Source organism: Zosterops lateralis (assembly GCF_965231275.1).
Source record: "Zosterops lateralis genome assembly, chromosome: 1".
NCBI classification, from domain to species: domain Eukaryota; kingdom Metazoa; phylum Chordata; class Aves; order Passeriformes; family Zosteropidae; genus Zosterops; species Zosterops lateralis.
In genome coordinates this window covers 129144159-129169601 of record NC_139762.1, presented here as the reverse complement: position 1 = coordinate 129169601, position 25443 = coordinate 129144159, and the positions used below count along the sequence as shown (strand labels likewise).

Genomic DNA, 25443 nt, shown 5'->3' with positions numbered 1-25443 from the left:
TGAGAACAAAGGAACAACTCAAACCCCTTATGTCCACTAGTACCTCCAAGTAAAGGATGTCTAAGAAGACAGCCAAGATATCTGGGTGATGCTCAGCTATCTCAGGATTAGGCCTTTAGCAACATCAGATTGCAGAGAGAAGGACTTCCACAGAGTACTGAGGATTTCTGGCCTGATCTGCTTTCATGAGATCCCCAGACTTCTAGTTCTTGCAGCACTATTGTGATCTGGAAAAATCCTTTCCAGAGCTGACTTTGAGAGATGTGGGTTTCTGTGCTCACAGTGTTATAGAAAGGAAACAAAACATGAGGGATGACTATGGAAATGAACATTAATGGTTACTATTAAGATAATTTTGCTTCAGTTAGAATGAACAAGTCAAGAATTATACATGAAAAATTAGCTTTTATTAAAAATGTTTAGTAATAAGCAATGATTTTTTCAAAAATTTTTTAACTTACTAAACCTAAACATACAAAGTCAGAAGCAAACAAGAAATTGCTTGGTTAAAATCTTACTGAAGGTTAACTTGTCAGTAGTTCTATTAGATTTCCTGTAAGGCTTGCTTTTAGAATATTTATTGTACTGTTGGCTTTCCTTTACAGAGATGCTCATCCTCCAGTAAAGATGTGTAGTCAACAACATGGATGATTAGATGCATTTATATAAACAGAAGAAAGAAAAAATAAGTTGCATCCATCTCTGTACAAAACCCATTTCTCTATGTTAATGCTTGCACAGGATTCAGAGCTCCATATGTTGCCTGCTGAAGCCCAAGGCAGCTCTTACACTGACTGCAGTGTGCACAATACCAGAATGGCAACATACTAATTTCATATTAATTCACTGAAGTGTTCTTTGGTCACAAACATCCTGTACCTACCCCATTTACATCAGATGCTATTTTTCACCCTTTTAAGTAGCTTGTTTTATTTTATTCATGGCATTCAGATTTTTCTCAAGCAGGTATATTCCATTTCTGTGTGCAAGCATGTGCACAAAGTCCGAGTTGTTTCTATGCAGACACATCAGGATAGAAAAAAAGGATGTCATTTACCTTATGATAGCTTTCAGATGTCAGACTGCAACAGCTCTAGTCTAAAACAGCCTTTTCTTGGAGTCCCTCAGGATATACAGCTCATCTTTAAGGTACCACATTACTGAAGTTTTCAGAATACATAAAATAAGAAATTTGTGATCATTTTATATTATTGTCTATTACACTGTAAAGCCACATTATTCAATAAGAATCAAAGTCTTATTTTTGGTGTGAAAAGTTTAAGATTGAGTAAGGGAAAATCTAGCTGCTGAGGATGCAGGTAAGAGTGTCCAGACAATGACACTTTGCTTTAAAGGCACACCAAGAAAAGGCAAGCTAGCTTCCTCTTCTGACGGTTTAAACCTGTTTTATATTTCTCTTATATATATATTGATATGAATATATATGTGTGTATATCTACACAAATCAATGTATGCACACACACTTTTAAGTTTTTGAGAACAGAAAGTTCAAGAAGTAGAAATTAAATAAATAAGAACCATATTAATAGGGGGAAGTTGGTACTGTTATTTTTTCCTGCATTATGATTATAATCTAATGACACAGTGATATGTTTACACCATTTTTTACTTTACATCATTTCATTGTATAAATGTGAGGCGTAGGACTACCAAGTACATTTTATCTTGCCTAAAGTAATTTTTATGGATCTTCTGTGTTCTTGCATTTTTACAAGGAATGGTCATTGCTCTAAGAAGTATGAAGAGAGTTGAAGATAAGGATGTTCTAATAATCACAATTAAGATTTATTTGACTCTAGGGTTTACATGTCAGACCGTGGTGTGCATGCAAACACAAAGAGAATGACAAGGACAGCAATGGTTGTATATGGCTCAAACCCAAGCACTGGTACCAGCATGGCTGTAGAATGCTGACCCTGGATGGACTTTTTGTTTCCACTGGCATAAGCTTTGTGACATTAAGTATCATTTCCAAAATCAGCACTGTTCCATCTAAATGGTCCACGTATGTTGACGATTAATGTTAAGAGGTATGAGATGATTGCTAACTTCCAGAAAACGTTTAACAGAAGATGCCCATACAGTAGTCATCATTAAAAGTTTAACAGCTGGAGGCTGAATGTAAAGATCTTTTCAGCTGTATTGTTTAAAGAAGTATGACTATCACAGTGAAGTTATTTACATACAAGGCAACAATAGTGAAGATTTCAATAGAGAACAATAGATTGTTCAGAGAGCGGATCACATTTTCTGCCAAGTCTGAAATATTTCTCACAATGTTGTAAATTCTACCAATAGATATTCCACAACATAAACCAGACAAGAACTTGTAAAAAGCTATTAAAAGCTTGGTCCTGCATTTCTGAGTCCCCAAAATCTACCAAGAGAAGACTACAGGAATTTTGACTGTTTAGCAATTGCAGGACAAACCCCTCAGAACACTATTAAATGTTGCTTCCTTTTTGTACTTATTAATATAAGTATTCAATTTATTTTCTTTGGTTTTTAAATTACTATCCCTTTGTAGTTGTAATGTGAAAACAAACAAACCCCAAAGCACTAATAATTCCCCTCTCCCCTCAAAACAGTGATTAAAAAACCCCAAATGAAACAAAAAATATATCCAGAAAGTGTAGCTGTTACTCCATTATAAAACTATGTTGTAAAATTGAGGTTCATACCGGTCAAAATTGCAATAGCAATTGGAAGTTTACACTTAAGGAGTGACTGTAAGTATTGCTTCTCCTGAATAACAAAGATTAAAACTGATTAGGCACTTATTTTCTTGTTTAATGACAGCTGACTCAGTGTGCGTAGAAACGACAGAAATACTCTCTCGAAGAATGCTCTGTAGTGTAACAACTGTACTACTCAAATACAACAGTCCCTGATTCAGGAGAGCAGAAAAACATGTGCCTATCACTTACTTTATTCCTAAATTTTACTGCTGTGAATGGGCTGGATACATGTTCAAGTGCTGTCCTGAATCGGGATACTTGTTGAAATCGGCGTTTTAAAAGATAATACAGTGGTGAGCAGCTTTTCATTATACTACAATAGCAATTTTATCTAATTTGAAGCTGCTCTCCATAATATTATCCTAACACCTCCCAACAGAAAACAGGCATAAAATAAATAGGATAACCAAAGATTACACAATAAATATGCTACTAAGTGGGAGAAAAATACATTGCAATATAAGGCTCGGTAGTGTTGCACAATCAAGAAATCATTCCAGGTGCTCCAAAATGCAATTCCCAACGTACAATACCAAGTTACCACTACACACCTGAAAAAGACTGGCAAGTAACAGATTAAACATTTGAAAATGCAAACAAGTGGTAAAGTGTTTTGCTGCTTTTTGCAGAACACCATATGAATGTTCTTGATTGTTACAATTGTCACTGCTTGTGAAGGAAAAATTAACAGATTAGATTTTTGGAAACTCTCATAATTGAATTTCTTTTGACTTACAAAGTTACCAGTGTCCACACTGACTGCTAGTATTATGTTTGAAAGCAAAACAAACTCAGAAATTTTGCTGCCTCCGTTTCTTTGCATCCATCGCGTCTAGGATAGGTTGCCTCTTTGCAGTGTACCTCTGACGAAGCTCCTCAATTTCTCGTTCCATCATAGGGTCCAAAGCCTTTAATCTCATTTGTAATTCTTCTAAACTCAGATTCTTTAACTGCAAAACAGCCAAACAAAAAACAAGCCCACAAAAAATATTAGAAACTGTTTTCAAGAAGAAAGAAAATCACTGCCTTTCATAAGCCTTTAATCTACAGCTGCAGGGTTTTTACACACTTAGAGTGTATGTATACACACACACACACACATATATATATATATATATATATATATATATATATATATATAACTGTTGATGTAGCCAAAAGCCTTACTGTGCTCCACAGTAAATAACAGTATATAAAAGCAAACCCACATAGCACATTTAATTTAAAATAAAAAAACCTTTTCAAACCTTGCAAATAAATACAGGGCTGTAGTTTAACTCATTAGGCTGAAAAAAGCATGCGAAGAATACAAATATATATACACTCATGTATATAACTTATATTGTATAATCAAATAGTTCTTATCAAACTTCTTACAGAAGCCTGAAAAACAGACAGCTGCTGTAAGTAGTACTCTTCACAGGTACTCAGGGATATTTTCTGGTAAGAATGAGAAGGCACCTGGCTTCCTCAACAAACTGTTGTCAGAACTACCCCAAACAAATTGCTAACAGTGTTTTAATACATGAAATACTTTCCTGAATTCATGGGGAGGTTACCTTTGACCAAGTTATTTTCTCTCTAAAAATATTTTCTCAGAATGTTTAACAGTTCATTACCTTTCACTCATTAAAAGTGACCAATCATACAACACAAATTATTTCACTGTCTTGCTGGCTGCTGCCAGCAAAGGTTGGAGTCTTGTCAGATAGTGGGGCATGTTGGGCCCTACTGCTCCACCTGCTATTGCAGGGAATGATCTGCATTTGAAATGCATTCTTTGTCTGGCCTATGTGTTTTTTTCAGGATGTAATTTAGTGCCTTTCTGTATTTCTCTCTTGTCAAAATTGTCAATGTGCCATAATTCTTCACCAGTGTGAAAAACAGTCAGTAAATTTCAAATAGCCCATATAATTTCCTCTCAGGAAAGACATAATCTTTAGTTTGTTTGCAAATACTTTGACATTGCAAACAAGTACACTACCTAACTCATAGGTAAAAAAAACCCAAAACAACAAACCTATTCTGAATCAACTACTAATGAGTCAATAGTTCATTCATGATCTAGGGCAGGCTTCCATCAATACAATCTGATCTGTTTTCCCTGAGGAATTAACTGCTACTTTTGATCTTTATTTTTATCAGCAATTGAGGCATATAAATTAGCCACACATACTGCTACATACAGTCCAAACCCAAGCATTATGACTTCTACTACCAGACCACAGTGCACAAAGTAAATGAATAATTTAAAGTCATAATAAAGAGAGAGGGCATATCAGAAATGCATAACAGAGCATATGGAAAAGATGCATGTTTTCACACAGCATCATTTTAACCTTAAGATTCCAAATGAAGAGAATTAAACCCCAGATGTCAAAATATCTTCAAGGACCAAAGATCCCAAGACCCGTAAGACACTTCAGATGTGCTCAGCAATGTTGGTCTTATGGAATCACAGAATATGCCAAGCTGCAAGGGACCCACAAGGATAATCAATGTCCAGCTCCTGGCCCTGCACAGTACAGCCCCAAGAGTCACACCACGTGCCTGGGAACATTGCTCAAATAGTTCTTGAACTCTTTCAGGCTTGGTGCTGTGACCACTTCCCCAGGGAGCTGTTCCAGTGCCCAACCACCCTCTGGGTGAAGAACCTTTTTGAAATATCCAACCTAGACTTTCCCTGACAAAACTTCAGGCCATTCCCTCAGGTCCTGTCACTGGGCACCACAAAGAAGAGATCAGTGCCTGCTGCTCCTCTTCCCCTCACAAGGAAGTTGTAGATGACAATGAGATCTCTCCTCAGTGTCCCCCAGGCTGAACAGACCAAGTGACTTCAGACGTTCTTCATATGGCTTCCCCTCCAGACCCTTTACCACCTTTGTTGCCCTCCTTGTGACACTTTATTTGCCTTCTCTTGCTCTCTCCCAAAGACTCTTCTATTCCTTATGAAGGGAAGAGTTGCCTCCCAAGGCATCAAATATCATCCAGTTTACTGCACTCCTCCTATTTGACATATAGAAAAAAGGATGGGGGAAAGGAATCCCTCAGTCACCAAGACTTTTGCAGAAAAATACCTTTTCATTTTCAGAGAAATAAAAAATTAAAAGCCTGCACACTACTCTATTTAATTTTTAGCCCACTGGCATATGTAACTGACATGACACATTTTTCAGTGAAGATATTCTCTTAGAGGAGTTAAGTGTCAGAGATTTTAAGTATAATAAGAAGAGATGACAGTGCCGACTCCACGATTTAACTGATCCCAAGACAGCACAGATGAGAGGAGCAATAAACCCACGTGTGACAGGAATAATGCATTTAGCACATGTGACAGGAATAATGCATTTGGGGCTCCCCAGACCAGCAAATGCCTAAGGGCAGACACTGAATAATCTCCTGCGTGAGTTTTGTGAGAACTGCCAGTGATGAAGTCTCTACCCACTCACTCTCGGCCAGTCTGGACAGCCACTTATTCTCACTCAGTCACCACTGTAGATATCAGGCTTAAACTGCATAGAATAGACTCCAACTGATGTAATCACATAATTATTCTGCCCTGAAAAACATTTTTTCATAAATTAGCAGAGAAGAATGTGGTGGGTGAGTTTTTATTTAAATTTCAATCAAGAAACAGCCAGCAAAGAGAATTAACTACTCTTTAAAGATCACAGACAGCTGGGATGAATATTAAAATATAAAGAAAATTAATTTTTTTAAGCCAGAGAACAAAAACCTTTCAGAACTATCTCAGACATGTCACCCAGGAGATCCAGATAGCCATGGTACTCATCAATATGAATGGCTGACACTCAGGACATTTAAAGGAAGGAAGTGGAAGAAAACAGAACAGTTAAGAAGGTCTCACCTATCTGACATGACACCAGATGAGAAAACCACTTAATCAACCACAGCTGAATCTGGGAAATATGTATGTGTGTCTGTGCACTTATATGTCTCCTTCACAAACTTAAAAATATATTTCTTTGACCTCTGTCTGTGCTATAGGTATTACCTCACAAACTCTAAAAGCCTGCAAAAACCCAAAGAATGAATGCAACAGCAAATATGTCAAATAAGATGTGTAGAAGTAACTCAAACAAGGTATTTCATTACTCCTATGTAATTTATTGCCCTGCACGATAAATATTTTGGTTTAAATTCTTAAAGCAATAGAGCTCAGCATTCATTTACTTCCCCTTGCAAACAGTTTGCAATTTATATTGCCATATATAATTCACCAAGTAGCTTGTTCTAACTACTGGGGCTACTGGCATTAATGGGCAGAGAGAGGGGAGCATTCAGTAGCAAAAGCTACAGGAATTCAGAAAGGCTTTAAATTATATTTCAATAGCTTTTAAAAAGCTGCTAACTGTAACAATTGTTACAATTGTAATCATGATATCATTTGTGTGACAATAATAGATAGTTCAATTCCTGCCACTCCACATAATGGACTGAATCACATCCTTTCAGAGATCAAACACCCACAACCACAAAGGAGACAGCAATTAGTGTCAGGATGGGCTACTTCCAAGACAGAGGTCTTAGTGGAGTTTCCGGTAGCAGCATCTGCCTTCACTGGGACCCTTTATTTCACCAGGTAATCACATGGATTTAGGAAAACAACAGTCCAAACTGCAACTTATAATGCCACACACAGGCACAGCCTTTTAGAGTGACTAGACAGACCCAGTTTTCCAGAAGAAAAATTAGGTTTACAAAGATAAAACTATTCTCCTTAAAGATGTATTTGTTAACTTAATCATTAAAGAGAGCTACAACGTATAAGGGAAGCAAATCAAACAAGGAAGTCAAACCACCACCAAAGCCAGATGACACTAAATAATTTCTCCTCGAAGCTGATATATTCTTAAGACTCAGTCACATGCAAAGAAGCCTCACTGAAATTCTCCACTTTGCTAGAGCAAGTGAAATCAGCTTTGCCTATGAAGAGATCGAACAGCCATCCCTATGGGACAAGCTCCCAGTGCTGCAAGCTGAGTGCCAGCAGCTCCTGCCTCCACCTTCTCTCCCTGATCCAGGAAATCCTAGCGGAAGACAACCTTTCAGAAACAAGTTGCATCAACCCAAGTTGCCAGTGGCAGAAGCATCTTTCAGCAGCACCAACCTAAGATGGGACAAATAGAATAAAACCATAACTAACCTTCTAACTGAACTACAATTTTCAGTTATAATCTTTGGAAAAGGCAACTCAGCCACACATTTGGGAGACCAGTAAGTCTTGACTGGTACACATCTCAAACTTTTAGCAAATGGGACACCAATCATTTAACTTCTCCTTGCTCATTTTTCAGCTTATTTGTAAGAGGTTAGAGGTTTTTCCAGGAAAGGCCACATGTAGAAGTTAAAAAGGAGTAGAACAGAAAAGGAATCATTAGCAAGCTTTTCTTAATGTGACTGTCCTCATTACGCTGGGATCCAGTAAAAATCCAAAAGCTGAGGCAGCTCCAGGCATGAAGCGTTCCAGTTGCCATCAGAGCACAGGTCAGAGCTGCAAGCATTCCCCAGACAGGCACACTGCCCTTGTGTGAAGGTGGCAGGAGCCATTGCTATTCAGTCCAGGGGTTTAAAATAATCCAGCACGATCACACAAGGTTTGTGAAATACAGTGCAAGTCAGCATGTCATCAGAAGAATATTTCCTATTGTAGTGGGTTGACCCTGTCTGGATGCCAGGAACCCACCAAAGCTGCTCTATCACTAAAAACAAAACATTCTTACTCTGGTCATTACTGGTTTCAGGTGATTGGGTTTTTTTTTACTTTTTACTTCAAACAGTGACACACAAGGAATTCTTCTCTCACATACTGAGGCACTCACCTCACAGAACCAAACTTCTGCCAGGGAAGTGCAACAAGTTTTACTTTTTTTGTCTTTTGGTCTAATTTCTTGCATCCCATATGGACCAGGTTCATTTGGATCACTATTTTCAGCAAACCAAAGAATAATTACTTGCAGTCAATTACCTGCAGGAGGACCCACATTGTATCTTACATCTTTTGCTTACAATCCTCATCAAGCCATACTGGTGAAAATTCTGGACCAAAGGGGCACTTGGAAAATAAGTGTGCATTCCTATCTATAGACCTGAGTTCTGAACAATAAGCTCAGAAGGAAAGAGATAAAGAACAATAGAAAATGGACTCTCAGAGTTGTGAAATCAAAAAGTACAATATAAATCCTGACTACTGGATTCCACATATGTCCAGCACAGGAGCCAGAAGGAGGGACATTTATCTATGATACTTGGTGGTGCTTGTGTTTCATGGATTTAGCTGAGGGGGTCTGGAACTCAACAGCCACACTTGGCCAGCACATACCTGTAACCATCCAAACTTTTCAAGGGGTGGAAGCCAAAGTTGTAGTGGATGTACAATACTATAATCTTAATCCATTCTGTGCAGCACGAGAGGTAAATAAAACCCCTATAACAGTTATATTTTCAATAGAATAAAAGTAGATTTCGTTATTAATTCCATAATGCATGAGTTACCATTGCAAACCTCGAGTCTATCAAAGCAAATTACTAAATACTGCTATTAAGCTGGTGCAACAAAAACAAGCAAATGTATTTTCAGAGTTTAAATTGTTAAGGAAATAGATATTCAATCAAAACGCAATCTGTATCAAGTTTGTTGTGTTTACTTGAGAAAACAAGTTCTTCCTAGCAACTGCTTAAATGAATCTTACATGCAACATGTCTATTAGGGGCCTTTGATTAAAAAAAAATGGATTGTTAATACTATTTTCTGAGTAATCTATTTTCCCATCTGCTAGCAATTCCTACAGTACGAATTATCAACAGAAAGGCTAACAACAATCATTACATCAATAGCAATTGCAAAAGGGGGTTGCCCATAGCACCTTCTAAGATTTAACCAGTGCATATCTTTGATTGTCTTGTGTGTTAGTGGTCTCAGGTAACAGAAATTTTTCTCTCCAGCTATTCACTTCCCTCTGTTGAGCAGAGTTTACTTTTCTCTAGTGGAATGAGTTCCACTGATGGCTTCAAATTCCTTTCTTTAAACCGGTGTAAAAAGTTAAACTTGAGTCAGAATCCAAACGGTACAAGGTGGGTCTTTCTGCCCAATTTGTCTCTACTATGAATTCACATCCAAAATCTGTGAATCTCACTAGTGAAAAAACTGCCACACGCTTGTGTGCAAGGAAATACTCCCCAGCTACTGTTGTCTGTTGCTGCTCCCATGCAGCAACAGGAGAACTGCTTTATGTGTGCTTATACAGCAAATCCTGCTGACCCTGTCTAAGGAGGTGAGGATGAGCTGTCTCAGGCACCCACTGGCCACACAGCAGAGCTCTGACTTGCTGCCATCCCCACCCCTGCTGTCACTACAGTGAGCAAATCAGTCACAAGAAGAACTCGTACAGGGAATGGAGTGAGAGCACTTATTTCAGGGTGTCTGAAGAGCAAGAATCCTTGTTGCAATGCACAAAGTTACACAAATATAAAAAGGACCTAAATTACTGTAACAATTTATAGGAGAGAAGGACTGACAACTGTCAAAAACCAAAGTTCATTCCACAGGACTGCAGCTACCTTAAGCATCTTGGGGGCTAAAATAAGCATATAAAAGAAAATTAAAGATGGACAAGTTCATGTATTTTTAAAATGTTTTTCTAGGGATAAAAGTGTACATAACTTCTCTATGATTAATCCCTATTTTCACTAGTAGATTTCTCTCTGCTCTAACATTAAAGCTGAATGTAATTTTAGCAACACAAGCTAAGCCTTAGTACCATCTAACAAAGCTAAATCTTAGTCAGTACCATCAGTATTTTTCAGCTCTAGGAGACTTTTCTCAGCTTCAAACAAAGTGACATTTCAATAGAAATGACCACTAGGAACAAGAGAGTTTTCTTTAGCATTAGTTTATACTATCATTTGCATGCTTTTTTTGAACAGTGCCCAGGGCTCTCCTTTGAGCACATTAAATACTGACAATACTAAAATTCAAAAATCATAAGCTGAGTCATTTACCTTTGTTATATTACCCTTAAAATTAGATACCTAAAATAAGTTGTTTTCAGGAGACGGGAAGTGTCTTTTTATTTTCCTTTTAATTTCTAAATCATCAAGAGGCAGCTAAAATCTAAATATTTCTGCAATTAAAAAGGCTAAAAAGCTCAGAGGAAAAAGAATCTAGTAGTCAAAAACTAAGATGAAAAGTCATGATTATTGGAACTGAAATCTAAGGAAAAGTACAGCTTATAATGTAATGTGAAATCAGCAATAAAGTCAACTTTTACCTGTTGCAATTTGTAGTGGTTTTATTTCCCAGCCAATGCACCAAATAACGTGGTGGGTTGAGCACCCACTAGAATTATTTACTCCTTTTCTGCTGTGAGATAGGGTTAGGAGAAGAGCAAAACAGGCTCAAAACTTGAAGGGTGTAAAGAAAACTTTATTAACAAATCTACAAGAAGAGGGGCAAAAAAATTAGTAAGAATCAGAATAAAACTTTAGAACACTTCCCCTCTCCTCACAACCTTCTTTCTCTTCTCACTGACAATGTGCAGACAAAACTTGGAACTTAATGCTAGTTTACCACCTCTAAAATAGTCTTTCATCAGTTCTCTTAGGGAGAGGAGTCTCTCTCGGTATGTCATGGAGACTTCTCCACAAGAAAATAGTTCTCTCATGGCTTTAACTCTCATGAATAGCAGCCACCCAGAAATCTGCATTCATGAGGTCCCTCCCATTTCATGCAGCCTTCCCATAGCTGCGTTTATGGGCTATGTTAAACTCATGAGGTACCATTTTAAGGATGAGCTGTTCAAAAGCAAAGGTTCTCTTCATCTCTTTTTTGAGATCAGCTTCATCTCTGGGAACAGAGATCTTCTCTCCCTGGGGGCAATTCTTTACTCTCATCTCTCTCTCTCTGTTGAACTTCTCATGAGATCACAGCTACTTCAACATTTACTCGCTTCTGCACAAATGCCTTTCCTTGTATCTGCAATTTAAAGACTCCATTCCCCCATACTGTTTCAAGGGATTTTCTAGTATCACAGTCTATTGCCATGGCCTTGCAAAAGAATTTCAGCCTAAGACTAAGGCATCTCCTCATTCTCCTCCCATCTGGCACTTGACTCCTCCTTCACTGACTTTGGTGTCTTCATATTGTTTCTCTACGCCTGTGCTGGAGGGAGGGGAACCAGCCCAGCAGTGAGATGTTCACAGATGGGCTGTGAATCCAACCCACACAGGGCCTTCCTTCCTCATCCTCCTCCCCCTGCCTGGCCAGGACTTCCCAGCCCCACCATAAAGGGGAAGCCAGGACAGATTGTTACCCCTTCCCAGGCTGGAAGAAAGGAGAGCTTTCCCGGGGTTGATTTTTAACATGTGTGTTCACAGAGGCATGTTCAGCTTTCTAGTGGTTTAACAAGGTGTCTGTATTCAAAACTAGCCACTGATTGATTTTTGTCAGGCGTGAAGGAAGCTATTAGCAGCTTCTCTTAGAAAATAATTTCCTTCTTCCCTTTTCACCAAATGTCCATCAATGCAAAACTAGCACATAATTTTACCCAGTTCCTGACAAAACAGTACGGCAATGTGCACTGATGCTTTATCGTATCCTGAGCATTTCAAATACAGTTTACATTGGTTTTACCTACTAGAGCATTTGGTGTTCTTGTAGCTATTAGGTATATAGTTTTCACTAAAACAAATAAAGCACCATGAAAGAGTCTGAACATGGGGAAATAAACTGAAGCAATGTATCTCAAAACCTCTTATAATAAGTACCTTCGACATCAAATTGTTAGTATCTCACAGAAAAGTGATAAATAAATTTAAGGGCACAGAAGGAAAAAATCCTGCCATTCTCTGTTTCCTATGTCATTTACACAGGGTGTATTGTTACACTACATGCTAGGGTCTACTGAAGCATGACATTTTCATTTGCTATCACCTTCTCTTCAGGATTTCATCATCCATGACAGAAATTTTAAGAATTACTTTTAGAGTATCACAGGCAAAAAGTCACAGTTTGAAATCCCTTAGAGAAAATCTTGGTGGCTTTTTATATCCTGTGATTTTCTATAGCAGGAATCTCAAGCTTAATTGTAAAGTTTGTCTTGAAGAATACTATAAATGTTTACAGAAGCTCTCAACAGAGTAAACAAGCTAAAGATTAGGAAAAATGCTCCATCTGGATACTCGCCATGCTGTTTCAACTTCATTGCAAATATATCCACACAGTGTTGATGGCAAAGTAGCTACTACACCTGATCTAAAAATATGCAGGATTCACTCTCCCTAGCCCATTCTGCTTTTGGAGAAAAAAATTTAAAACATAGGAAGAAAACCCAAACAAAATAACCCTCAAAATATCCTACCAAGCAAAGATATATATATATATAAAGGTTTAAAAGAAAATTGAATTCTTCAGCTAAAGCTCTTAGTGTAGCAAGTAAGTAGCATCAAAAATTCAGCATTTTATCTTTATTAATCTATGGCTCTCCAGGGCAAGTGTTTCTGAATTATGCTTCATACTGAGCTCAGCTATCAGCAGGTATCTTCCAGTGCCCTTGAATTCACCATATCATATTTCAGCTACTGCAGCTGTCATTCAGCTACATAAACCCAAATGTTACCCTCATACCCCAAAGTTTTTGTAAGTTAAGCCACTGCCTCCCTGATATCTGATTCTTTCATGAAAAGAGCATTTTAAAAACATTCAGAAAGTAACAGTATTTTATTTTTGTAAATTTTTACCAATTTACACAAATGCAAGCTGTATTAAGAACAAAGATATAAGCTATTAGGGATGAGAAACAGTTAAGAAACATCATTTGGTTAAGACACCAAAACACTATAAAGATAAATTTAAAAATTAAAGATATTCTTAGTTTCGCCAAACTGTTTTGTAAATGCAAAAATATAGTGAAAAATAAAAACATAGGTAACTTGAAGTAGAAGCCCTAGGGTTAAAAAAAAGCTGTACTAAAATCTAAAAATTAATTGAATATATAATGATATATTTTAGAGCTATTTTTTCTTAATAGTCCATTTAAGATTATTTTTTAAATAGAAAGAAAAATGGAAACTCAATTAATAGTGAGTTTTGACACGCAATGCATGCACAGCAATAACCCTCAAACTGAGAAAAGCATTTAACCTGAAGTGCAATGCAAGAGGCTAAAAGAATTTTAAACATCAAACCTCAGTGTCCTACTGAGGGATAATACAAATGAATCCAAATCTTCTGAGAAGCACAGAAGGTTGATACTCAAAACTAAACCAACAAAACTAAATATTCCTAAAAGCGAAAGTCTGTTGGAAGAGACACACAACACCCAAACCCAAAATGTACATGCATATTTGTATCTTATTTGCTGGGAAACCTTGACTTGGTTATATTTTTTATAAGGAAGATAATTCAGTTTAGTTTGAAACAACCAATTCAGAAAGGACCTAAGAAAAGCCTGTATTATCTTTAATAAATGGGAAAATGATAGCCATAACGTTTGCTGGAGTTTATTTCATGCAGAAATCTTTCTGGAAGTCTTGTATGAGAGAGGATGGGTTTCAATCACTGATGATATAAGATGGACAGAAAAAAATCCTATAGTCCAAAAACTCAGGACAATTTATGAGCAACAAATGCCAGCTTTATTAATCACCAGGAGAAGGAAGAAAATACAGCAAAGGCAGCAAAAAACTCCCAAGAATACTGAGGCATCAGTTGAAGGAGGCCTGCAAAACATCAGAAATTGTGGAATCTGAACTTGCAGCAATTCAATAAAGACTGGGCTAAGCAGAAAGATTTAAGTGAGCTGTTTACTGTAGCAGGGAGGAGAATGCTGCCTCAGGAAGGCCTGCAGGTTACCACCTTGGGAGAGGGATTGGGGCAGGATTACAGCCAAGCATACCCGAGCTTGCTTAAGTACCAACATACAGCCCACGGGTGCTACACACAGGGAGTGACTGAAGTGAACTGCAAGGGGAGAATCAATCCCCCAGCCTGCGGCATCTGGGCAGGACAGCACCAAGTTTTCTTTTTTGTACAACTTTAAAGATCAAAGAGAAGCACTGTTGGCTTTTAAAGAATGCGTCTTGGTCCACAGTTCCTCAAAATTTCTTTATTCCTTCCTCAAATGTTTTCCAGGAATCCTTTTTCCCCTGCCAGAAACACTTGACTACTATTTAGTTTGATGTGGTTCACAATTTTCCTAAAAGATTTGCATGCCCAATAGCAGCATCCTGGCCCATGGCATCCCCAGAAAAGGAAGGGTATTATTGTTCCACTCCTGCATGGCATTCAGCAGCTCACTAGCCACAAGGGCTGGAGATTTCATTTGCTGATGAAAGTTTTAGTGTTACGAAAACTGATAAAAATTGTTTAGGAAACTCTTCTATTGTTCTCAAGAATTGAGCAGACTTTTAAAAATCTCTTTACACCAAAATGATAGTTTATTAACTGTTCCTGATGCTGCCCTCTCTTGAAGTCCTATCTATAAATCATACCAATCAGGCATGACAGAGTTTCAGCTGGTTCATTAAAGTGGATTCAGTTTTTCTTTTAATAAAATACACCAGTGCCACATTTGGAAAACAATGAACACTATCAAATAATATTTAATGAACTTGATGAAATCCAGCATATGATGGTTTAAATCTAGTACATATCTACTGGTTTGCTTTTCATCCAGACTAAATTAAATCTAAAATAAGTGAATAAATACAGAGGGATAATCTATTAATAACAGCACTCAGCTAGCAGCTTTTAAATAATATAGTTATCTCTTCTTTTACAAATATGTAGTAGACCACTCTACTGCAAATAATATACTAAAAATAGGCTGAAAATACAGAACAAGATAATTACTGATAATCTGTCATGTCAAAATACACTAATCAAGAGTTGCATGTACCAACACACAACTAAGATCAACACTAAATTAAAAAGAATAGACCACTCATCTTAATGAACAAGAAATCCAGGTAATCTAGATACTGAACAGTAATAACCTAATAAACAGTAATAATCTATATCTAGCCTCTAAAACACAATCCACCTTGTGAGAAGCGTGATGCTTATTCTGTATGAATTTAGAAACTACACTTACTCGTTAAGGTTCAATGATTCAGTGGCATATTCACTTACTGAGTCCAGAACTGCCAAAATCACGTGCCAAAGAAATATTTTATTATCAAATATTTTGTGTCTGATTCAAACACTAGTGCAATCAAGCCAACTATTAGCACAGTTTTTTCTTACCTTCACAGAATTATCTCCTAGGAAGGTCCCCAGTATTTATCTTATTTGCTTTCTTACAGAGAACAGAGCAACAGTTTATTTAATTAGGTTTTTGAGATCATAATCTGCAGATATAATTTTGACTCAATACTCAATGCAAACAGGTACTGTACAAGCTTCTGTGCCATTGCCATTCACGAATCCCCATTCAAATTTAGAGTGCTCATTATTCTCCTTCTGCACCTCTGGGAGTGAGTGACGACAATGGCCTGAACTCATGAATGGTACAAGCTCTGTAAACTCTTATGACGTCAACCAAGTCTCAGTAGAAACTTTCTGGCCTCGCTGCTGGTTTTCCAATCCATCTCTTGAATGATTATCTAGAGTTCAATTAAGGGCTCAGTTTTCTAGATTTAAAAATCCATAAAGAAAAAGAAAATAATTGTAACATCTTATCCATTGCATAGTATATCAACAATGAAAAGGTTATACATACTGCACTTGAACACTGGTAATGTTCAAATGCAGACCATTGGTTATCTTCTAGTGTGTGTAGCTTCTAGTCTAGATCCCTCTCGAGAAAAACTATTGGCAGTTCAGTCCAGGTTTTAGAACTGATTTCGTGTTTACAGTTTGGAAACTGAAGTAGAACCAAAAGCATCACCTATATTATTTCCAAACTTAAATATCAGGGCAGGAAATAACATGAACTCCCACCCAGCACATTCCTAGACCACATAAAAAGCTAAGAAAAATGTGAGCTAGACAAATGCATTCCTCCAATGCAAGGTGTCAGTACTCAAATAAAATCCATGCTCAATGCACTCAGCTGCTATACAGTTCACAGGCTCAGCTTTAAATAAAATTATGTTTCACAACTGCACTTTCAGAAATAATTAAAATCCCAAAAAAAAAAAAGTATTTTAGTTTGCAGTGTGTTGCAAAAGCAGTTCAGTAGCTTTGACTATCTTCATAGCAGTGGCTTTCCAAAGTAAAGGTGAAAATACAAACATTGAGGTTATTAAATGCCCTCACAATTTATCTAGAGTACATCACTGGGGTTTATGCTTACAGAACATCTATTCCTCAGTTTGAATGGTATCCTGCATTCAAAGATACAACTGAAGAGAGATAAAGCACAAATTTAAAACACTGGTCATTTATAGGTCATTGTTCAGTCTGTAAGAATAAAAAGCGGGTGAATAACTCCCTTATCACTGATAGATCTGATGGATATGCATGAGCTTAAACAGATTTAGGTAACATAGGTTTAATGTCAAAAGACTGCCTATCTGTTCTGGACTTTAAATATTAACAATGCACATGGGTTATTTCTTGATCTAGTTACTGCACATATCTGGACATGAGCACTAGGATTTACCGTCAAAAAACTCTACTCTCAGAAAGACACGTAAAGACAAGTTTACAGCATAACTCTGGAATTGATGGAAGAGAAATTCATCTTATGTGGCAGAAGGATGAGAATGGGAAAGGGAGGAATCATGAATATCTTTAAAACTTCTACATCCCGTCACAAGCAGAAAACAGCACTACCTCAGATAGTTTAAAACCTGGCATTAACATAGAGCACCAAATCCAAAGAACCTCAAAAATGTAATTATTTAAAGAATCCCCAGTATCATCTTTTTATTTGGAACTCAAATGATTTGCTGGGCAGAATCTATTGGTGACAGAGAAGTTGCTCTTGGCATTAAGCCACCATCTTCTGAAAAGCTGCCATAGTTTTGAACACAAACTGCCTTGTTGAACTCGCCACATTTTGAGTAGGGGACCCACTACCCAATTCTTTTTCCTTGAAAAAACAAAATGCCAGGTCAGATCTGATGGAGGAAAAGCTGTACCTTTTCTGCCTAATGTCTTTGAGACTTGCATTCTTACAGCCTGAAATCAGAGTGCAATCCAAGTCAGGATGTCTCAACATCCTATCACACAGAAATTATGTTAGTAATTTAAGAATTCTATAGGCATGAAGAAAAAACGTCTTGTTAGCTTTTTTGACATCACTGAAAAGGTAAGGTTTTCATTATAATAGTCCTAACTTCATCTCACACACACATACCTATGTGCACAAAGTTGAAAATACAAATACTGTATAAACTATGAGAATTCACAATGCTGTAGAAGCAAATATATTAGAGAAAATTTGAAAAAAAAATTGTTACAGTGAATGTCAAATTCACCAAAGGCTCCATTAAAAGACACAAAATGCAAATTATGACTTCACAATATTTTAAAATCCAAAACATACAAAGAGATATTTAAAAGTAGCAATATTTTCACGTTGCATACAAAAAAAATTGTGGAACTAGACCATCAGGTAATTTTGTAAAGAAGTAACTTTCTTCCATTTTCATTACTGACTCTGACTTTATACTCCATTTGCAGAAGTTTTAGATTCTTGCCCACTTCAATCCCAAACCACATTCCTCTTTCCTCCATCAGTATCTCTTACTGATTTAAATACAAACTACGAGAAGTATCTTATTCTGTTGATTTTTGACATTACATTTCCAAGTATCTTCCATTCTGGGAGTTCGTATTTATGTCATTTGATGGTCTGTATTGCACAAGGAATCTTAGTAATTATGAACTAAATGCCTACTAATCTGGCTGGTGATGACATTAGAATGCCAGTCACGATTACCAGATCCTGGCCATTAGAATAATAATAGCAAAGGAGTATTTTCAGCAATTTAACAGTTTCTCCTACTTCAATAAATGTATTCTATTTATACTTCCCTAAGTAGAATCACAGTGCATAATAAGCTGCCTAGAAGCAGCAACATTGCAAAACTACAAGGTAAATTAATTTATCACATTAATTTGCTTAATAATGCTGAAAATATTTCACCTCTTTCTCAGCAATATAATATACAACATTTTGAAAGCAATATGATTTGAAAATTAACAGATTTGTTATTTGATGTTGCCATAAAAACCACAGAAAATTGTGTAAGAAAATACCAAGCAATAAATGATGAAATGCCATAGAAACAGATAAGAATAGAACAAGTTGTGTCAGTCCTAGCCTTAAGGAAAATTTTAGGCACAGAAAACTCATGGACAGAATTATGAAAAGGTGGAGAAACAGAAAAGGACAGTTAACGCTGGAAAATGAAAAAAGTAGTTGTATGGCATACTGCCAATGTCCTCCAACAAAGATTACATGCAGATTAGTTGAAACCTCTAAGAAAACTAAAGCACATTAGATAAAAATTCAGCACAGATTGTGACAGAAACTTGTTTTACTTTTGAGGTTTCTTTAATCTTCTGCTTATAACAATACTGCTGCAGTGTTGCACAATATAAATAGTCAAAGGTCCTCAAAACCTGAATTCAGTAATAGCTAAATTGCTGCCAATTTTACATGGTTTTTAAAAAGGAACTAACAATTGACTTAGGAAGTTATGAAGGAATTCAAATGTAGGATCTATTTTCCTGTAGGTCAACCCACTACTGCACTGTATAATGAATGTAAACATGAGATGATATCATTTCATCTCTGGTCCTCACCTTTCCAATGACCTTTCAGAGAAAACATCCTGGAGTCTGAATTTTGTTTAACATGCAAGTCATACAGGCTAGATAATATGACGTTCCTACCTATGGGCAAAACATCTTTAACGCATTTATTTCTCCTAAAATAAAAATGTTATACAGATATCTCTGTATCACAGCTAGAGTCAACACACAGAGCAGTCAAATGCAAAGTTTTGTGTACAGTAGAAGAAACAATACATTTACAGCTCTTTGTTTGAAGAATTAACAATGCCAAAATCAAACCTCTCTCTACTGAAACTCCATTTTGGATATAATCCATTGTCTTGTATTGAGAACATAATCAAGGAAAACCACTTTCTTATTACATCTCTCTTGTTTCAAAGAAGGACAAAAAAGCAGATGGCATCAAAATGAAGCTGAAAGAAATATTTAGACTTGATACAGCAAACATATGGAAACCATTATATAAGGAAGGGAATTGTTGCATAAAATGTTCAGGTGAGATGCAACTTAATGAAAGACAAGAATCTTGGGAGCAGCATAAAAAAAGGTAGAGACTAAAGAAGCTTCATTCTACAGGAAATGTGATCTAATGACAAGAGGTAGCCAAAAGTGCTAGTCCTGCTATGTGAAACCTTCAGGCTTTCTTACATGGCTATCTACCAATTTTGCAACTGTAGGGTGAACTGGGAGAGATAGGAGGACAAGGGGGTGTTGGACATTTTTTGAGCATGACAAATTGAGTCTGCTTGACTGATACGTGGAAATAACAGAAATGAGCTGGTGTCCCCTTCTGCCATGCCTCAATCTTTTCATAGCTCCCATCTCCTGGGTGCACCACCCATCTGTCCCTGGCTCCAAGCTACTGAGGCCACCATCAACCTTTCAGCATGGCAAAGACAACAGCTGACTACGGGCTTCAAGCTACAGCCCATCCTCCAGCACAGGTGTCCATCTGGATCCCTCTTCTCAAGAGGCAAATCAGTTGTAGTAGTATTGAAAGTTGGAGCAAATTAACTTCCTTTGAAACCTCTACCTTTGCCATATTTGGACATTATGGCTCAAAAGTTATCAGGTTAAACAGCACAACAACGTAAGTCTCATTTCCTCAAGAAACAGATGAAAAATAATATGCAGCTAGATAGCACAAAAATAATCTTTGTACAGGGTGATTAAAATTTGAAACACCAATATGATTAAATGTTAAAAGAAAGTACATAGTAAGACTAGTATCCTCTTTTGGGTAAGTATAGGTTGAGGGGACGATCACAGTAATCTCTGAAAGATGTGCTTTTATGACAAAATGAATAAAATTGATTTCATACAGTACAACTTCTAAATCATATAAAGTATTTTCCCCAAAGCTCTGGGACAGGATTAATAGTTTCCTCAAATTCAGTCTGTAAACAAGTAATTTAAATACAAGACTGGGGGATTCTGCAGAGCTGGGGTCAACCAACACAGCAGCTTTTCTCTTTCTGGTATTCATAGCACCTTAGAAGAAACACAGAGACAGGTGCACCCTCAGCACATTTTAGGATTCACACTATGTTTGACAGCAAAATATCAATACCAATACCAAAAAATGGCCTCACACCTGAAAACTCAACAAGTGAAAATGTAATACCATAAGCAAAGCTTTTGTGCCAGCTATTTCTTGTAGACTTAGAAAACAAAGTTGTAAACTTTCTTCTTACTTCACAATCTTTTTTAAATGCCAAATGCCTATAGTAAATGTTATGTTACAATCATCAGTCATCATCAGCAGGCCACACAATAAATGCTTTTAAAAATCTTTCTATAATGTCATCTTACAAAGTAACCTATTGCAATAGTTTCTTTTATTCTTATATTTCTTCCCTGTTCCAATAGAACAAGAGTCTAGTATCGTATTAATTTATTCTCTACATAAATTTGATCTCACATTTTAAGAAGAATATGAATTAGGCCCAATTGTGGATGTAGATGGGGACCTACTCAAGTGCTGAAGTTATACAACAAAGAATTTTAAAGCACAACCTAACTTAGCACAACCTAATTTATCAATTGTATTTCTAAAAAGCTCTCACATCTGTGAAGATGAAGAAATACCATATCTAGAAAAAAAGTTTCAGATGTCACCTATTTGAATCTTTACGTTGCTTCAGAGTTACTACTGAAGTTCTGACTTGTTCAACTAACTGCTCAGGCAGCCCTGGTTTAATTTGGAAGCATTCAAAATCTTCTCTTTCAGAAAAGCATCTAGCAACCTGTCATCACATCTTCTCACCACTGTGCAAAAGCGCTGCTTTATCAAAACCACGATAAATTTAAAAGCAATACAAATAGCAGAGTCCACAACTGCTGTGATAGCACTGTGACAACATTGAAAATGTGACAACAATCCTAATGCTTAAAAAAAAGTTTTAATTAAAGTGCTTCAGTGAGGCAATTGCTATTGTTACTTTTTACCATGGATTTTGATTATCATTAAAAGCAACACAACTAGTTAAAATAAAAGCTTAAGTAACATTCACAGTTTCAATAGGAGATATTTCATCAGAAAGTGAATGTTTATTGGTAAATTCTCTGTCCAGTGAATTGAAAGGCATCTGTGGACCTACAGAATATAAAAAACACGGGAAAAGAAATCTGCAGGTGTTACAAAGTAAGCTACCACACAGCCTACTAAAACTCTCCAAATACTGAGATTCTACAGCCCTGCAAGAAAAACCTACCTTATCACTGAAGTAATTGATACTTTTTAGTGATGAGGACTACACTACCTCATCCAGTTTTATTTCATGTTATCCAACATGTAACACTGAGGTCAAAAGGTGTTACTAAAATGACCAGATTGATTATTCCCAATCTGAACTGGAAACCAAAGGCAGCGGGGAAAGGGAGGTTTTCACTCACTGTCATCCAGCACAGTACATGAGTTATCACAGTAGTTATCCTGTAAGGCAGATGGCTTTTCCCAAAGCAAATTTTGAAGTGCACCCCAGTTGTATTTAGATTCCCTGTATCACATCCCCATGACATTTGTGCTAATTTACAGGATTCAACTAATTTCAGGTGGCTGCTTTGGAAATTTAGAAATTAGAACAAGTCTTACACAGCTACTGTTAGTGACAAAGCTCTGACTGAGCATGGCTCAGTTTAACCTTTAAATATGTATACTCTAAAAGTAAGATATCACATCTTAACATAAGCCTCCCACAGACTAAAATAGAAGCCCTCCTATACTTTAAATGTGAAGTTGCCTGGTATAACTACTCCAGAAGGAAGAAATAGAAAGGAAATTTTGGTACAGAACAGTCAGGAAATTCTCTATTAATGATTCCTATAGATTAGAATTTGTAAAGCACCAGTATCAGCATGAGCCTGACATTTACCAAAACCAGTCTTAAGACACTTAACAAACTCTTGGCATGTCTCCTGTAGATTTCCCTAAACTGATATGAAGTCTTGCTGTCTTTACAACAAAATTCTATCTCTTGCCTGCTTTACAGGTAGACATGGCTGCTATAAGGAAAAGTAATAAAAATAATTTTTACTCTGTATTTTAGTCCTCAAAAATCAACATATGCTTTTTTTATGTGCAAATGTAGCAAATAGTCAATAGCAACCACCCCAGCAAGGAGAAAAACTCAAAGAATGTATCAAGAATACAAGACATCACTCATACATAAAAAAAGATATTCCATGTTCATGAATGTATCAAACAACAATTCTACTTATATTTCATGAAAGGTTAGTTGTGATCATGGACTGTCTGGCAACAGGTACCATGTACTTAGGTGAGTATAAGGTAAAATAAAGCATGAAGTCTGATGGCATAATCAACAACGAAATAAAACTATTCCTAAAAAAACCCATATGGGTACGACAGGCAGCTCTCACTTAAATACCTGACACTTACTCAATTGTCAATCACCTGCATACAAAGTTCTTGGAAGCGTTAAAATAAATTCCTTCCTTCCTTTTTTAAGAATAAAATATTTTTCAAGCTATTTCCCATTATGTCAAGCACAAACATGTTTTCATTTAACTTCAAAAATATAATGCATCTTATTTTAATTTTTCATCTTTGCTCTGTTGAAGAAACTTGTACTGTTGATGATAGAAGACAAACAAGATCTTACTTAAATTATGATTTATGCTATATGCTTGTATCTTCTCAGGAATACTGCATTCCAGATTGATAGCTACTTGGGGTTTTTTGGAGGGTGGTGGCATTTGTTTTTCTTTTTTGTTTGTTTGTTTGCTTGCTTGCTTTGGGGTGGTTTTTTAATGTTTTCAAAGCAGTCAATCCTGCAAAAGCAGTTGGCAGGATCACTAGACTCCTGACGCAGTAGGTTTATTCATCAGGCACTTGTTTTGATTTTTAGTTGAAAAACTCTAGCCTTCATTCCACAAATAATGGTTTGGGAATAGGGGATTCCCATGGCTCTGACACCAACAGCCACATTTGCACAAAGGATGCATATTCCCAGTTCCAGACCCTGCCAGTCTGGAACGCCAGCACAGCAGTGGCTGTAGGGGATGGACACGTTGTCACCTCCCCCTGCCCTGGGCTGCAGTAGCAGGGGGAGCTGCTGCAGGTCCCCACCACAGCAGCTCCTGCAGGTGCTGAGGGTCACACCAGTGCCACATGGCACTCCACCACCTTTGCTTGCTTTTTGGGAGAGACTTCATAATTTACAGCTTAGACCACTTGCTTTGTTTTCCACATTAACTGAAAGATTATCATGTAGTAAGAATGCAGTGCAATTGTTTGGCAGCTGGTTTCAAGAAATGAACACTTTTGTGGATCCAAGGTTGTCAGGACAAACTGCAAAAATAATGAACTCATTTAGAGTAGAAAATAAGATTAAGGAACAAAAATACAGACAATAGGAATCAGGATTACTTACGTAGCTGTAAGCATGGAGAATGCAAATCCATGAAAAGAAATAAGGGTATCTTTAGAAAAATAAGCAGCAGTCTGACATGAAAGTAATGCCAAACATTATCACATTCCCACAGCTACAACTAAACCAGCCCAGCAACACCATGGTACTCGTTCTTCATCTGAGACTTTGAGAAGCCTAAGTTCTAGAACAGATAATGGAATATAAACAGAAGATTAAGAATTATCACCTCATGCTGAGTCATTCGTCACAGTTTCCACGCTTGCTGAAATTCTGGTCCTACCTCTAAAGAAAAACAAATGGCAAAAGGAATTGTCCAGTTATTCTGTGTAACCATTTTGAATTTCCTCCCTCAGGAAGCAAAGCATAAGCATGAAGCTCAGCAACTTGCTTCTGGTGACTGCTTTTATACATGGCTGGCTTCTCTTCTAAAACACTTCTCTTCAGTTTCTAGTCACTTTTAAACAGAGTGAACATATTGATACTCTCACTGAAAAGCATCTCCAAGTACATTGTAGTCTGAAGAAAACATGGAACAAACAATCTAGTTCTTTTAATTTTAACAGCATAGTAATATTCGAAATAGCAAAGTATAGATATTTCTTGTTTCACCTGAACCCAGAGAGGTAAATTCATGGTATTCCAAATTAGGGTATTTATAGCATGAACCTAATTTTCTTTAATAAAAAATAACCACCAAAACAAACCACAAACAAACAACACGAAACAAGAACAGGAAAAAAACCCCACCCCCCAAATAACTAAACCAAAACAACAAAAAAACCAACCCCCAAGAGAAAACAACTCAAAAAAGTGTACTCCCCACCAGCCCCCACAAAATCCCCAAGTGCCAAACACCTATCACTTTTGTAAGAATTAGCCTAAATATTATGTATCCCTGTAGCTTTGTACTATTTTAATTTTTGTACACCAAATCTAAGTGATTTCATTTGCATAAGAAACTGAAGCAAAACACTTTATTTCTTTGCAACTCTTCTCAAAAATATACATGGTATGAAAAGAA

At 36.8% G+C, this 25443-nt stretch overlaps 1 protein-coding gene across 1 annotated transcript in view; it reads right to left on the bottom strand.

Annotated features, from left to right (window-relative positions):
• Positions 1-394: 394 nt before the first annotated feature.
• STK3 (serine/threonine kinase 3) overlaps positions 395-25443 on the bottom strand; it is a 129657-nt gene continuing 104608 nt past the window's right edge. Inside the window, exon 11 of the mRNA XM_083860623.1 lies at positions 395-3709. Within this exon, the coding sequence (XP_083716749.1) occupies positions 3551-3709 (159 nt within the window). The 3' untranslated portion in view covers positions 395-3550. The remainder of the gene's footprint in view (positions 3710-25443) is intronic.